The sequence below is a fragment of the Scomber scombrus genome, chromosome 11 (assembly GCF_963691925.1).
Source record: "Scomber scombrus chromosome 11, fScoSco1.1, whole genome shotgun sequence".
NCBI lineage: Eukaryota > Metazoa > Chordata > Actinopteri > Scombriformes > Scombridae > Scomber > Scomber scombrus.
Window position 1 is genome coordinate 30,732,554 of NC_084980.1, and position 14,102 is coordinate 30,746,655.

Genomic DNA, 14,102 nt, shown 5'->3' on the forward strand with positions numbered 1-14,102 from the left:
TGCGATATTTCTAATTTAAACCTAATTAATAACGAACCCCAAACATCAGACTGGTTTATGTGTTTGGGTTTGGGACTGTGTGATTGACTCTGGAGTTAAATTCATCTTTGGTGGAGGTTCAAAACTAACTGTTAGTTCAAGTAAGTCGTTTAATGATTATATAAAATACATTGTTTAATTATGTTGTTTTATAGGAAAAGTTTAAAGTACATAATGTTCTTTTCCGAGATTAGTAAAGTCCATATGATTCACATTCATAACTAATCATTCCCTAAAGACTTCTTACTCTGCCCATTCATCATTTCACAACACTTACAATGTTTCATGAGCTAAACTCTGCGATATTTCTAATTTAAACCTTATTAATACCTAACCCTAAACCTCAGACTGGTTTATTAGCTGCAGTAGTTTTAGTTGAGGTTGTTTCCACTGTGTGTGAATGTTGGACAGAAGCTCGTCTTCAGCACTGGGACGCCTCTACATGTAGAAACCAGTAAGACAAAACATATATATAACGTTTGTTGATCAAACTTATTGATTAAAGTAATTTCAGTTGAGTATGAGTGAGGTTGAGCTCAGAGTTTGTGTAGTTGTTCTTCTCTCAGTGTGACTTCATCTGGAGGTTTTAAGATCTTCTTTGGTTCTGGCTCCAAACTCACAGTAGAGTCCAGTAAGTTTGATTTATTAATGTTATTTATCATCTAAACATTGGTCCAGTATTAATCTCTAGTTGAGTCTAATGTTTCTATGCTGCTGATATCTAACATTAGATTATTGATCCTTTGTAATTAACAGTTTTTATTGTATTTATTGCGTAATTCACTGAGGAACAGTGATGGTTCATATAATGTGATCATTAATCTTCCCTGAGCTCTTACTGATGAGCTTCTACATGATTTCAATATAAATTACCTTTTTGTTTTACTGTAATGACAAAGACATTGATTCTTGTAATAAATGCTTAAACTGAGAAATGATGCGTTTTGAAATTAAATTAGATTTAATAGACGATTTATAAAATTCTGTTTTAAAAGTTTGCAGTCAGTGTTTGGTACGAAGCTAAAGTAGTCTAAAAAATGTTTCTTACACCTCAAATTACAAAAGCCCTAAATAAATGTTTGTTAGTTTTTGCCCTGGTTAAGAAATAATATGTAAATGTGATGTTTAAGGAATATATTATTTGCCATAATCTATAATAAACCCTCCATAATTACTTATAATAGACTTAATACCAAGTTTAAACTGGTTAATTCCTGTTAAAGACTTTATGCATAAAAAGTAAATGTGAAGCTTTTATCGGTTATTATTTATTATAATCAGATACAAGTTGAAGTAAGTTTTCGTTCATCTTGTTGACGCTGTGTGAATCTCGGAGGATCAAAACTTTTGTTTGGCAGCGGATCGACTCTGATCGTACAAATCAGTAAGAAAACGACTTTTATTAAGATTTAATAATAATAATAATATTTACGTCACAGTTTCTTTTCATCACTAAATGTTTGAAGATAAAAAAAATAACATGTTTGCAGCAGATAACACATATTTAAAATGTACAGATTTAATATCTTCTATTGTAAGTTTGTAAAATGATTATATATGATGATTATTCCGCATATGTTAAATCCGATACGAAGCTGCAGGTTTTTGGTTGCTAGCTGAGCTCAGTGTGACTGAAACTGGACTCAGGAAACTTCTCTTTGGAAAAGGAACCAAATTATTTATTGAACACAGTGAGTTAAATTATTATTTTATCTTTAGTTTAGTTTCCTTTAACTCAATCTCTCATCACATATAATCCAGTTAATCTCGTCTCACTGATCGTTCTCATTAAACTCTTTATGTGTAATTATCTGATATGTTTAACAGTTTAATAAACTTCCTAAAATCTCAGAATATATTAAAGTTTATAAAGAAGTTATAAAGTTATGGATCAATGTTGCTGCTCTTCTGTTAAACTACACTTTGGATCTGAGTTAAACTCTTAATTACGACTAAAATCAAGAAGAAACAGTTTCCAAAACTTACAAAACTGTACAAACAGAAACATCTAATAGTTGCGAAGTGTTTAGAAGTTATTGTTGAAGCTTCTCAGCTGGAAGCGGTTTACAGAAACTTCAGTTTGGATCTGGAGTCAAACTCATCGTTAACGTTCGTGAGTAAATTCTGTTTACGATAACGAAGCCTGACGGAACTTTAAAGGAACTTTAACATTTACATATTTCACCTTTTCATTGACTATTGAATTCTTTTAAATCTTATGACAACAATACATCAGATAACAGGAGTAAATTCTCCAAAATGTTCTGAACTGTGAGTAAAAACTGTTTATTAAGACAATATCTGAGGTTTAAACATCTCTAAGCTTCATTTGGTCCAATAAAAACTGAATAAAGTAGTTTTACTGTTAAAGCTGCAGCTGGGTTAAAGGTTAAAGGTTAAAGGGTTTTTGCACTGAGCTGAGACTCTGTGTGAATATTGCAGGCGGAAAAATGAGTTTTGGATCTGGAATAAAACTGACTGTTAACAGCAGTAAGTTATTTAATCTGTTTATATCAAAATAATGTGAGAAATCATCACTGTAGTGTTTTAATTAAGGTTCAGATGTTTTTAAAATGTTTATATTTGTTCTTAAATTCAGTCTGAAGCGGCGGATCAGTGGTTTTTAATTATTATTATTATTATTGTTAAACTTATAATAATTTCAGTTTAAATGAATTAATGCAGCGATTATTCAACATGGAGCAAAATAACATTAAATTAAGTTTATTTCGAACATGTTAAAAATAGTGAAACATTAGAAATAAGCAGTGGTTTACGGCAAAATAGAAATTATAGGAGAAAAAAAGAAATTTTAAAAAACAATAAAACAACATATATTTATATACACAAACACATATTTTCCTTCCACTCCAACATAAAACACGATGAAACTGTTTAAATATCATATTATTGGATCTAATGACATTAAAGGAAAGATTAGTTACATTAGATAAGACATACAGTATATATGTTAAATTATAACTATTATATAATAACTTCACTTATTACACAGAAAGCTGATTATAACATAAGGAAATGAAGAAGTGAGACTGCTGTTGGGATCAGTTTGATTATTATTGGATGTTAATCATGAAGAGTTTTTGATGTGAGGAAATAAACTGTGTGAATGATGCAACACGTAAACTCGTCTTTGGAGAAGGAACGAAACTCCTCGTACAGTCCAGTAAGAATTAAACTAAACAGCATTTATATATATATATATATATGTGTTTTATAATAATCTTGAATAACTTGCTTAACTAAGTGTTAAAAGTGGGAAAATCCAAGATAAAAGTAGAATAATACAGTTTTAAAACAGTTAATATTATAAAGTATGAACAGAATTCATGTTTATAAAGAGTCATTTTAATCAGATTTTATTATTAATATTGAAAAAATGTTGGAGCCTAAACCTCAAAGTTAACTTTAACTCCTAAAATAATTCCAGTTGGTTTGATTTAATGTTTGAAAATCTACAAAAAAATATCATTCAGCACTAAATATTTCTGTTATAATCTACAAAAGTGTAAATTATTATCATTTATATATGTGTGCGTTATAATAATGTTAATTTTCTTGAATAATTTGCTCAACTTACTGTTAAAAGTGGGAAAATCAAAGAGAAAAGTAGAATAATACAGTTTTAATATCGTGGAGAAATGATTAATCACAATATTTAATTTAATAATGAAAGTTCAGAGTTCAGCAGAGTCAGGTTTAGTTTTTGGTGAAGCTTTTCCTCGATGTGTGACTCAGTCTGGAGTCCAGAAGCTTCTGTTTGGATCCGGGATTAAAGTCTCCGTTCAAATACGTGAGTTTAATATCTGCTTCTATTCATCAGCTCAGTTTAAATGGTTAAATGTTCATTTAGAGGCTAAAACAGTCAGTTTAAATGGTCATAATGTTCATTTAGAGGCTTAAACAGTTTAAATGGTCATAATGTTCATTTAGAGGCTAAAACAGTTTAAATGGTCATAATGTTCATTTAGAGGCTAAAACAGTTTAAATGGTCATAATGTTCATTTAGAGGCTAAAACAGTTTAAATGGTCATAATGTTCATTTAGAGGCTAAAAAAGTCAGTTTAAATGGTTAAATGTTCATTTAGAGGCTTAAACAGTTTAAATGGTCATAATGTTCATTTAGAGGCTTAAACAGTTTAAATGGTCATAATGTTCATTTAGAGGCTAAAACAGTTTAAATGGTCATAATGTTCATTTAGAGGCTAAAACAGTTTAAATGGTCATAATGTTCATTTAGAGGCTAAAACAGTTTAAATGGTCATAATGTTCATTTAGAGGCTAAAAAAGTCAGTTTAAATGGTTAAATGTTCATTTAGAGGCTTAAACAGTTTAAATGGTCATAATGTTCATTTAGAGGCTTAAACAGTTTAAATGGTCATAATGTTCATTTAGAGACTTAAACAGTTTAAATGGTCATAATGTTCATTTAGAGGCTAAAATCAGCTGCTGCCTTTTAAACATAACGTGTCATAAATCTGCAGAATCAGTTTAACATGTTTTACATCTGGACTTTGAAAAGATAAAGTTTAATAATATAACTTTAAATGACCTATATCCTCCTTTAATAAATCTGCAGCTTCATCATAAACAAAGCTTTAATAACATGTTTTAATGTTTAGTTTTGCTTTGCACATAAATATTATATTTATTTAAACTATTGAAGGTTTTCTGCAGTTTGAGCTCAGCTGGTTATTGTTGAGCTTTACGTCACTGTGTGAATAATAATTATAATAAAATCATCTTCGGTTCAGGAAGTCAGCTGATCATTCAAACACGTGAGTAAAATGTTTCATATTAAATAATAATAATAATAATAATCTGCATGTTTATTTAACACAGAAATTATTCTTTATTCATAACTAAAATTATCAAAGAGAAGCTACAAATATGTTTTAATAAAATAGTTTACTCTAAAGAAATGATTATTAATTATTCAAAACATTCACATTAAAACATCTTTATATTCATTAATTAACATTTAATTTAGAGTAATTTAGCACAAAGATGTTTTAATGTGAACAGCTCCGTTAATCAGTTAATAGATTAATGATTAAACATCTTTTCCTCGTCTGTTCGGGTCTGATTAGATTCTGTATTAAAACTATAAAATAATGATTAATTACTTTATAATCTGACACACAGCTGATTGTCTGGATCAAAGTGTGTCAGCAGGTTTTTGTTCAGGATTTTCTGAATGTGTGAACGACGGAGTTTATAAATTAACTTTTGGAAACGGGACCAAACTTTACGTCCAGAGCAGTAAGTTATTTATTATACAGCTTTATTAACCATCATGACTTAATAATGACGTCATTTATTAATCATTAGGGAATAAAATGAACATATGTGGAAAACAGATGATGTAAATGATGCAGAGCTAAAAACAAACAGAATTTATTACATTATTATAAAAACTGTTCATTGTGAAAAACTGATTTCTTATTAATATGAAAAATGAACTATACAAACTAACAATAGCTCTTTATTTAATCTGACATACAAAAACACATTTTATATATATATACGTTTTTATATGATGATGTGATATTATTAATTTCCTATAGTGAAGTTTTGCTTCCAAATTTATGTAAAACTATTTGACATAAATGAAGGTAAAGGAGAAAAACTGTGATTTCTTATTAATATGAAATATCTACGACATGAGAAAACCAAAAAGCTCTTAATTTAATCTGACTCTGAAAATGCATAAAAGTTTTTATATTTAAACTATTTATTTAATAAGCAGAACAAAAAGTACTTTTCCTTCATCAGTAGCTATATTTGAGGTGTTTTAATGACTCCAGTCGGTGTTTATAGTTTATAGTTTATATTTTATTGTGCTGCGTTCACTGACTGTGTGAATGGAGTCGGCTCTAAAATCACCTTCGGATCCGGAGTTCATTTAATCGTTCAAACACGTGAGTCAAAACTTTCAAAACTTTCAAAACTTTCAAAACATTCAAATATCTGCAGAAAGTTTTTAAAAAAGTTAAAAAATCAGACTGAAAATTACAACAAATTGTAAACGTTTCAACTTGTTAAAAACATTTGTGTGCAGCTGATATGAGTGTTTAAGTGTTTAACTCACATTTATTAAAATCTGTTTATTTACATTTAATTTAATGAACTGAACTCTTTATGTTCTCCTGTGTTATGTAACTGATAAATAACCTGATTGTAAAATACACTCATTAAGAATTTATCCCCAGTTTATTAAAGACTGACGAGGTATTCATGAAGGATTTGAGACTAATTATCTAATTATGAGGCGATATAATGAACATTATGTAAGAGTTAAAATATTAGATTAAGACTAATGTTATAAATAAATAAACAACAATTATTAAAAAGCCTCTTAATGTTACTAAATACACCAAATACAAGTTAATGTTGCACATGGTGAAAGAAATGAACTAATATATTATAATATATTAATAAACTGAGCTTTAGATGCTTCGGAGGTTTTAGGATGCTAATAACTCGCTGTGTGAATAACAACAACAGATTAATGTTTGCATCTGGAGTTAAAGTTTCTGTTTCATCGCGTAAGTTCATTATGTTTTATATTCAACCATTAATCACTCGTTGTTGTTTATATTAAATTAAATTCAGAATCACACATAATTCAGATTAGCATTAAGGTTAGGTCTTTTTGGAGGTTTATATAATTAGTAAATCAGCATTTTATAATTTACTTATTATAAAAATTAGTCCTGTAAAAGATTAATTTGGGTGATTATGAAGTTAAACAGAAAAAGGAAGAAACAGCGTAATCATAAAACTATAAAATATATATTCACTACATCATATAAAGACACAAAGTATTTAATATCTTTAACACTTAAATAACATGAAGGGTAACTATTAATATTGTTTTTATTAGAAAAGTAATGAATATATATATATATATATATATATATATATATATATATATATATATATATATATAATACAGGCAGATACATTTATGTGTATTTATCACATTTTTTATTTTTTTAGTTGTTTTTTTTTAGAAACAGATTAAACACGTTACACATAAATCCCAAAATAAATAATAATTTGTTTTTACATTTAAATGTTTTAAAATAATATAAATAAATAGTTAAAACGTGAGGATCAGTGTTTTTGTTACCAGATGAACTTTAGTGTGAATAACATCAGGATTATATTTGCATCTGGAATTAAACTCAATGTTCTCACAAGTAAGTTTTTATTCATCTTAGTTAAAACTGAACGTTAATAATAATAGTAATAAAAATACTAAAAAATCTCCAATTACACTGCAAACTTTTACTCTAGTATATTATTTTTTGTGAAGTTTTAGTGAACGACGGAGTTTATAAATTAACTTTTGGAAACGGGACCAAACTTTACGTCCAGACCAGTAAGTTATTTATCCTCTTTAAAATGAACAAACAGCTGCTAATCATCATCATGACTTATTAATCATTTATTAATCATTAAGGAATAAAATGATGGTGAAGGGAGAGATGTTAATAAACTTTTCTCTCCCAAATATTAAAAAAAAAACTGACAATTAATTCCTAAAAAAGAAGCAGTTTAAGAAGTGAAAGGAACATAACGATAATGTGACAGCTGGAACTAAATTAATAACTGAAAAAAGTAAGTTATTAAATATTAAATATAAATCTGAACATATTATATATAATAAAATATATATATTTAAACATCGGAGCGATGTTCATGTTTCTGTCTCTTCGTGAGATTTCGTAACGAGACGATTTGATGTGTGAATAACAACAAGATCCTGTTTGGATCCGGATCCAAAGTGATCGTTCAGCTCAGTAAGTCATCAATAATATATAATAATAATAATAATAATAATAATAATAATAATATAATTATATAATATATAATCTGTGTGTTATTAGGTTTTAAGGTAAGTTTTATGTTTCCGATCATTTACAACTTAAATTAACAATAATTTCTTGTACAGATTTTCATGCAAACAAAACAAAGATAAGAGAAAAACTGATAAGATACAAAAACAAAACACTTAATATATCATCATTCTTTCTTCGTCCCTTTATGTTTCTCTTACTGATTATTTAATCTCTCTTTTATTATCTTTTGTTTTCTTTGACCGAAGAAAAGCTGCAGACTGAAGCCTGAGCTTATTTTGTCCTTTTTTAAAACATGAATTCAGTTTCTTCAAATCAAACTTAAGTCAGTAGCAGCGACTTTTAAACATGACAAAGTAAAATAAATGAACAACAACAGCTTAGTAATGAACTGAATGCAACGTTAAAACTGTGTTTAATTAGAGCAGAAAAATACCAAACCTAATAAAGACGTATGATTAGAAAACGTGATGATTATAATATACTTGTTTTATTGTAGAGAACAAACTGACTCCTGACTGGACTTATGTAAAAACATGATTAGTTCCTTAAAGTTTCAGAGTTTCTAAAAGAATAATGAAATAATGTTTTTCCGGTCGTTGTTTCTTAGTTTTTACCGATCGTCACTTTAGTGGAAACTGCAGGAAGTTTCCGTCTGTGTTTGAATCACAGTGTGACGGCCGTCGTCTCCTTTAGGTTTGATTCTTTTCTTCTGTTCATCGGTCCGGTGATTGTTTCACTACGAGTCCAAACGCTCTGTTTTATCTTTCTTTGATTTTCAAATATAAAACACGTCTAACAGCAGCTGGGAATCGTCCGTTGGATCGGACAGAGACGACAGAAACAGAGACGTTGGTGATGTTTTCACTTTAGTCCTGTTGTTTATGAGTTTGTCCTTTTTTTGTGTTTTTCAGAGGAAGTGTTCGAACCATCGTACTTCATCCTGACGGACCCAGACGATGATAACAAAACAAGCATTGGGTCCTGGTGCCTGGCAACTGGCTTCACCCAACAAAATATAACAAACAATAAAACAAATTGGGATCTTTTCAATAAGACCGAGGCCGTCCGGATTGATGGGGACTCTCTGTACAACGAGGTGGTTCCATTGGCTCCTGGAACCAACGACACTGAGTGCATGTCAGGTGAGTTTGAGTGATTTCCTTTTAATGTTTTCTTTTTATTAGAGTAAAGTGAAACCTTCCATTTTAGTTTATTCTCTGTCTGAAGCCTCTGATGATGAACTCGTCTATTGTTCCTGCTGAAATGTGAAACTCGTCGCTCTTTTGTCAACACGCGTCTCAAAGATGACGATCGATGTGTGATCAGTGTTTGCAAAGTATTTAAAACTAAACTTTAATCCTTCTTCTGTCTCATTTCTTTCAGTGGGTGAAGATAAATGTGAGGAAACTCTGCAGCCAGGTTAGTATTAATAATAATAATAATAATAATAATAATAATGATAATATGAACAGCTGATTCTGGTTCTAAAGCTTTGTTCCTTTGAGTCTTGGTTTAATTTCTTCCTCTGTGGTTTGCAGATGAGAAGGTGAACTTAATGTCTTTGACCATCCTGGGACTCAGACTTCTCTTCCTGAAGACCGTCGTGTTCAACGTCCTGATGACGCTGCGGCTGTGGATGAGTCAATGTGAGTAATAACTGTTCATGCTCATAGTTCTTTATACTGTAGGAATCAATGTGAGTAATAACTAGGGTTGGGTACCTGTCACATTTTAACCGATACCAGTAGTTCAAAATGCATAATCTCTCAGTTTCCTGGAAGGTATTAAACATTTAACCATCAATAGTATAATAAAAATCAAGTGTTGTTACAACCTGCATTTTGTTTTGGTTGTAGACTCATCATTCCCAATGTTGATTGCTTGAACCTCTGATTACGTTTAATAAGCTAAACGTGTTTTAATGATCGCTGTCAGTGTTTCTGTCTTAATGTTCTGAGTTTGGGTTCTGGTGAAAGTCAGAGAAGATGTTTGTTTGATGCTACTGTGAGATGGGACATGACTGATATTAATATTACCTCCATCCATCACTCCAATATCCACAATGCAGAGTATGAAGCTCAGATCTTGACACTGGATGAAACTGTAACAGCTGTCTGGATTAAGAGTGAAATAACAAAGAATTGTTTACAGTGGTCTTATTGGAGAGTTCAGGACTTTGACTCAATGACTGGGAATCACGTTCTACCTGTTTTTAGCTTTAGATACTAAAACTTGGTTTAGTTAAGTGTACGATGTAAACTCATCCTGTCTTGTGCTTCAAATCAGCGTTGAGCCTTTTGGTGTTTAACCAACTTAACGATATTTTCTGAGTTGGGAATCCGAACCCGATATCTTTAAGGTATCGTCCGAAATAAATTGATAAATCGGTTGTTACCTTAGATGTTGTCCTTTGATGGGAGACCATTATACTTGGTATCCATTGATTTCTGATTATACCTTTTTAAGGTGTCTGAAAGCAATCGATACCAACTGCTATTGAAACGTCTCCCATCAATCGATCCTTTCTGCACCCAGAGACAGAAGATAAGACTGTTTGTCTGGACTTGCTCACAGCTGATCAACACCAAGCCTCCTTGGATTTAATGCGACATATGTTTGGTCTCATTATCACTTTAAGGCAGAGGCGTCCAAACTATTCCACAAAGGTTCGTGTGGCTGCAGGTTTTCATTCCAACCAATCAGGAGCACACCAGACTTGAATCATTTAATCAATTGATCTCAGTCTTCAGACAGTTGATTGGTTGAATCATGTGCTCTTGATCGGTTGGAACAAAAACCTGCAGCCACACGGCCCTTTTGTGGAATAGTTTGGACATGCCTGCTTTAAGGAGCTTGGATTGGTGCTGATGTCGTCATTTCTTAAACGATACCGAGTCGTAGCTGAGAGAAGTCGATGTTCATCATGATTAAGCTGCAGATGCGTTTAATATGAACATTTCTTACACAAAGCGTATCCACCAAAGGAAATCATACGTATGATATGAGAACATAACTTTGGGGAGATTTAGGATTGTTTTGAAGACGTTTCCTAACATCGGTCCACGAGCCAACAACCAGTCCAGTTTATCCCAGTCATCTAAACCACTGATGTGGAGGATAACACCAAGGTGAATGTTAAAGTTATTAACTATCAGACCTCATAGATTAGCTACTTGGTTTTAGAGCTTAATAAAGCTGTTTAGAGCTCTGAACCTCAGCGCTCAGTCAGTGGTGTAGACGGTTTGGTAAAACTGGACTTGGTCGCTTCGTGTGCAAAGAGACAAACGTTCTGTCAAAGTGAACAAATCAATGTAAATGTCATTAAAAAAAGATTCATGTCAGATGAATTAAATCTTTTCTTCATGTTTTGTCTTTTAGGAGCTCGTCAGATCTTCACCAGAGAAAAACTCAAGAGGTCGGATTCACGATACGAGTCTCAGATCGAGTCGATGAAGCGTTGACTCGTCGCTTGCTGTCATTTAAATAATAACATTTAAATAATAATCAGCTTTTATTATAGCAGCTGTTCATATCTTCATACTGTGGACAGATGTGAAGACTTCCTGTCACATCTTTATTATTCTGTACAAGTTGATTTTCAATGAATGATTTTTTATTCTTTATTTCTTCCTGCTGATGTAAATATATCTGAGTTCCAGTTAAAGTCTGACAGACTGATTGTTTTGCTTTAAGTATAAAAATATTGAAACCTGTTTATGTGATATTTCCTCTGTGATGTTTAAATAAACTCTGAAAAACGACAGAGTGACTCTGTGTGATTTATTCATAAATCCTGCTTTAATTTGTGTGTTTAGCTGTGTGTAGTATTTTTTCTGTACAGTTAATGTTTATGAATGGCAGTAAGTACAGAGAATATCAATCAAAGTCATTTAATGTAGGACTCTACTAGTGACCTGTGTTTTTAAAACAACTGAGAAACTGTGTTATGGTTGGGGAACATACTCATATTTTCTGGGACTGCCCCAAAATACAGATATTTTGGAAAGGTTTAAAGAAGTGTCATCACCCTGGACCCACGGGAGCGTGTCTATGTTCACACATTTCTAAAAGATTATTCAAATTTAGACCCTATGTTCCCACAGCCCTCTGTGAGGCTACGAGTGAAAGTCCCTCACGAGCAATAATTTACAAATTAAGCACTGGGGCACAACGCTGTCCTGATTGGGTCTTTTTGTGCTCCTAAGATCAGGAAGACCAGACTTTTCTTCTCATTGGGTTACAGCACAGCACATGGGCTTTGAGCATTGAAATAACCAGGGACTTATGGAGCTGAATTTTCAAATTTCACAAATTTAAAACATTTAAATGTTGAAGTTCTATCCAATCAGCTGATGCCTGACTATCATGCTGGAGACTGGGATTTGTTTCCCACTTGGGCCGAAAAGATTCACGTGTGACACTGGGAGCCGTAGACCCGGACGAGTGTGGGGAAAATTTTGGAGGGTGAATGTAATGGATGCAGTTGTAAAATATAACCCTAACCCTAATCCCCATTGGACATATTGCATATATTGTTGATGATGGCAAGAAAAACTATTAACTGGATGAAGCCTAACCCTCCTGCAAAAGCACAATGGGTACAAAACATCAGACAAATCTACCTGATGGAACATATGACTCCTGTTATTTTATACCTTGAATAAGATTCTCCTCCTCGTTGTGATATTTGGACCTATGGTGTCATTCTGACCCAATGCAGCATCGTTTGTACCTTATATATGTGTGGAGAGAAGCCCAAACTCAAGGTGATTTTGTTTGGTTTTATACAGTTAAAATTGCTTGTTAATATTTATGAATGGCTAAATTCTAAAAAAAGTCATTTAATGTGTTATATCTAAAATAAAATGGGTCCAGTTGGCAGAACAAGCTGTTTTCATAAAGAATACTGTCATATTCAGAAGTCTGAGTGTCACTGTACAAGCAGAAACCCAGGGGCCCAAAGTGTCTGGAGCCCAAAGTACCAGGGGCCCAAAGTGTCAGGGGCCCAAAGTGGATAGCAGGCGTGGTGCATGTTCCTTTGTTAGTTTCCCCTGGCTCAGTTGTCATTTTCTCGCCCTGCGTTCACGTTGTCTAAATAGCAAATGCAACAGTCTGTGCGCCTATAGGCGTGTTGCTCTCATAATGAGGTTGGTCAGGCGCATTGATGGCGCGTTGCTATTTTGAGGCAGAGGAAAGCGATTGTGCCACAGTCCAAAAAAAACAGGTCTAAAGTCACTGGCTCATATTTCACTGTTGTTAAAGGATCATCAAGAGTCCAATATGCTGCTAGATAGGCGACACTGAGCTTGTTACGGACGCGCAGCAGCAAACATGCAAAACATTACAAATAAAAGGACTAAAATGTGAATTCATATTATGATGTACATCTACATATTAAAAGTAACAATGACGCTCCACTATGTATCATAATCAGTCGCAGTAATGATCAATGAAACTGTCAATGTAGTCATGTGACCAATCCTGGTAAATCTGCCATCAAACTAACAATCCGCCAAGCTGACGCCTGGATATTAAAGGGAGATGACACTCTGATTGGTTTACTGTGTTATGCCCAAAATACGCCTAATGATTAATGAGGAGACTTAAGTCCTTTTAACCCTTTGAGACCAAGCACCAGGCGCAGTGAACATTATCCCGCCGTTAAAATAGCAAAAGTGGATTTGGATTCGCCCCAAAGGCAGTTGCGCCACGCTCTTCACGCCATGCGCTATAGATCATTAAAATGGGGCCCTTAGTCTTGTTTTGTTCATTTTCCTTATTGAACTGTTTTTTATTCACATGTTTAAAATAGAAAAACACAAATAACCAAAAGTATGAAGACATCAGAGCGGATCTCTTCTGGTCTGATGGAGGTTTGGACTCTTTGTTCAGTCGTTGGTTTTCAGTTTGTTCCGTGTTGCTGTTCCTGTTCTCCTCACCTGCCGTTTATTTCCCCTCCACACCTGTATGAGTCTCATCAGCCAATCAGCTCCCAGTCTGGCCTGGTCTAGTCACCTATTCCTCATCAGCTCATCAGTTCAATCTGTATTTAAGTCTCGGTTTCAGTCCAGTTCTTGTTGGATCCTTCATCGTCTCTTCTGTTCAGTTTAACTCAGACTTTCTTTGTTTTTTCTGTGCATTTTCTAGAAGTAAAAACCTTTTTCTGGAGCTTCAGTC

General features: G+C 32.6%; 1 gene segment (V, D, J or C); it reads left to right on the forward strand.

Annotated features, from left to right (window-relative positions):
• Positions 1–7,810: 7,810 nt before the first annotated feature.
• LOC133990153 (M1-specific T cell receptor alpha chain-like) lies at positions 7,811–11,680 on the forward strand (the record flags this gene model as incomplete). The annotated part of the segment is given in 5 exon segments: positions 7,811–7,865; positions 8,837–9,067; positions 9,309–9,344; positions 9,464–9,571; positions 11,304–11,680. Coding segments are annotated over 5 exon segments (432 nt in total), but the record flags the coding sequence as incomplete, so codon positions are not given.
• Positions 11,681–14,102: the final 2,422 nt, after the last annotated feature.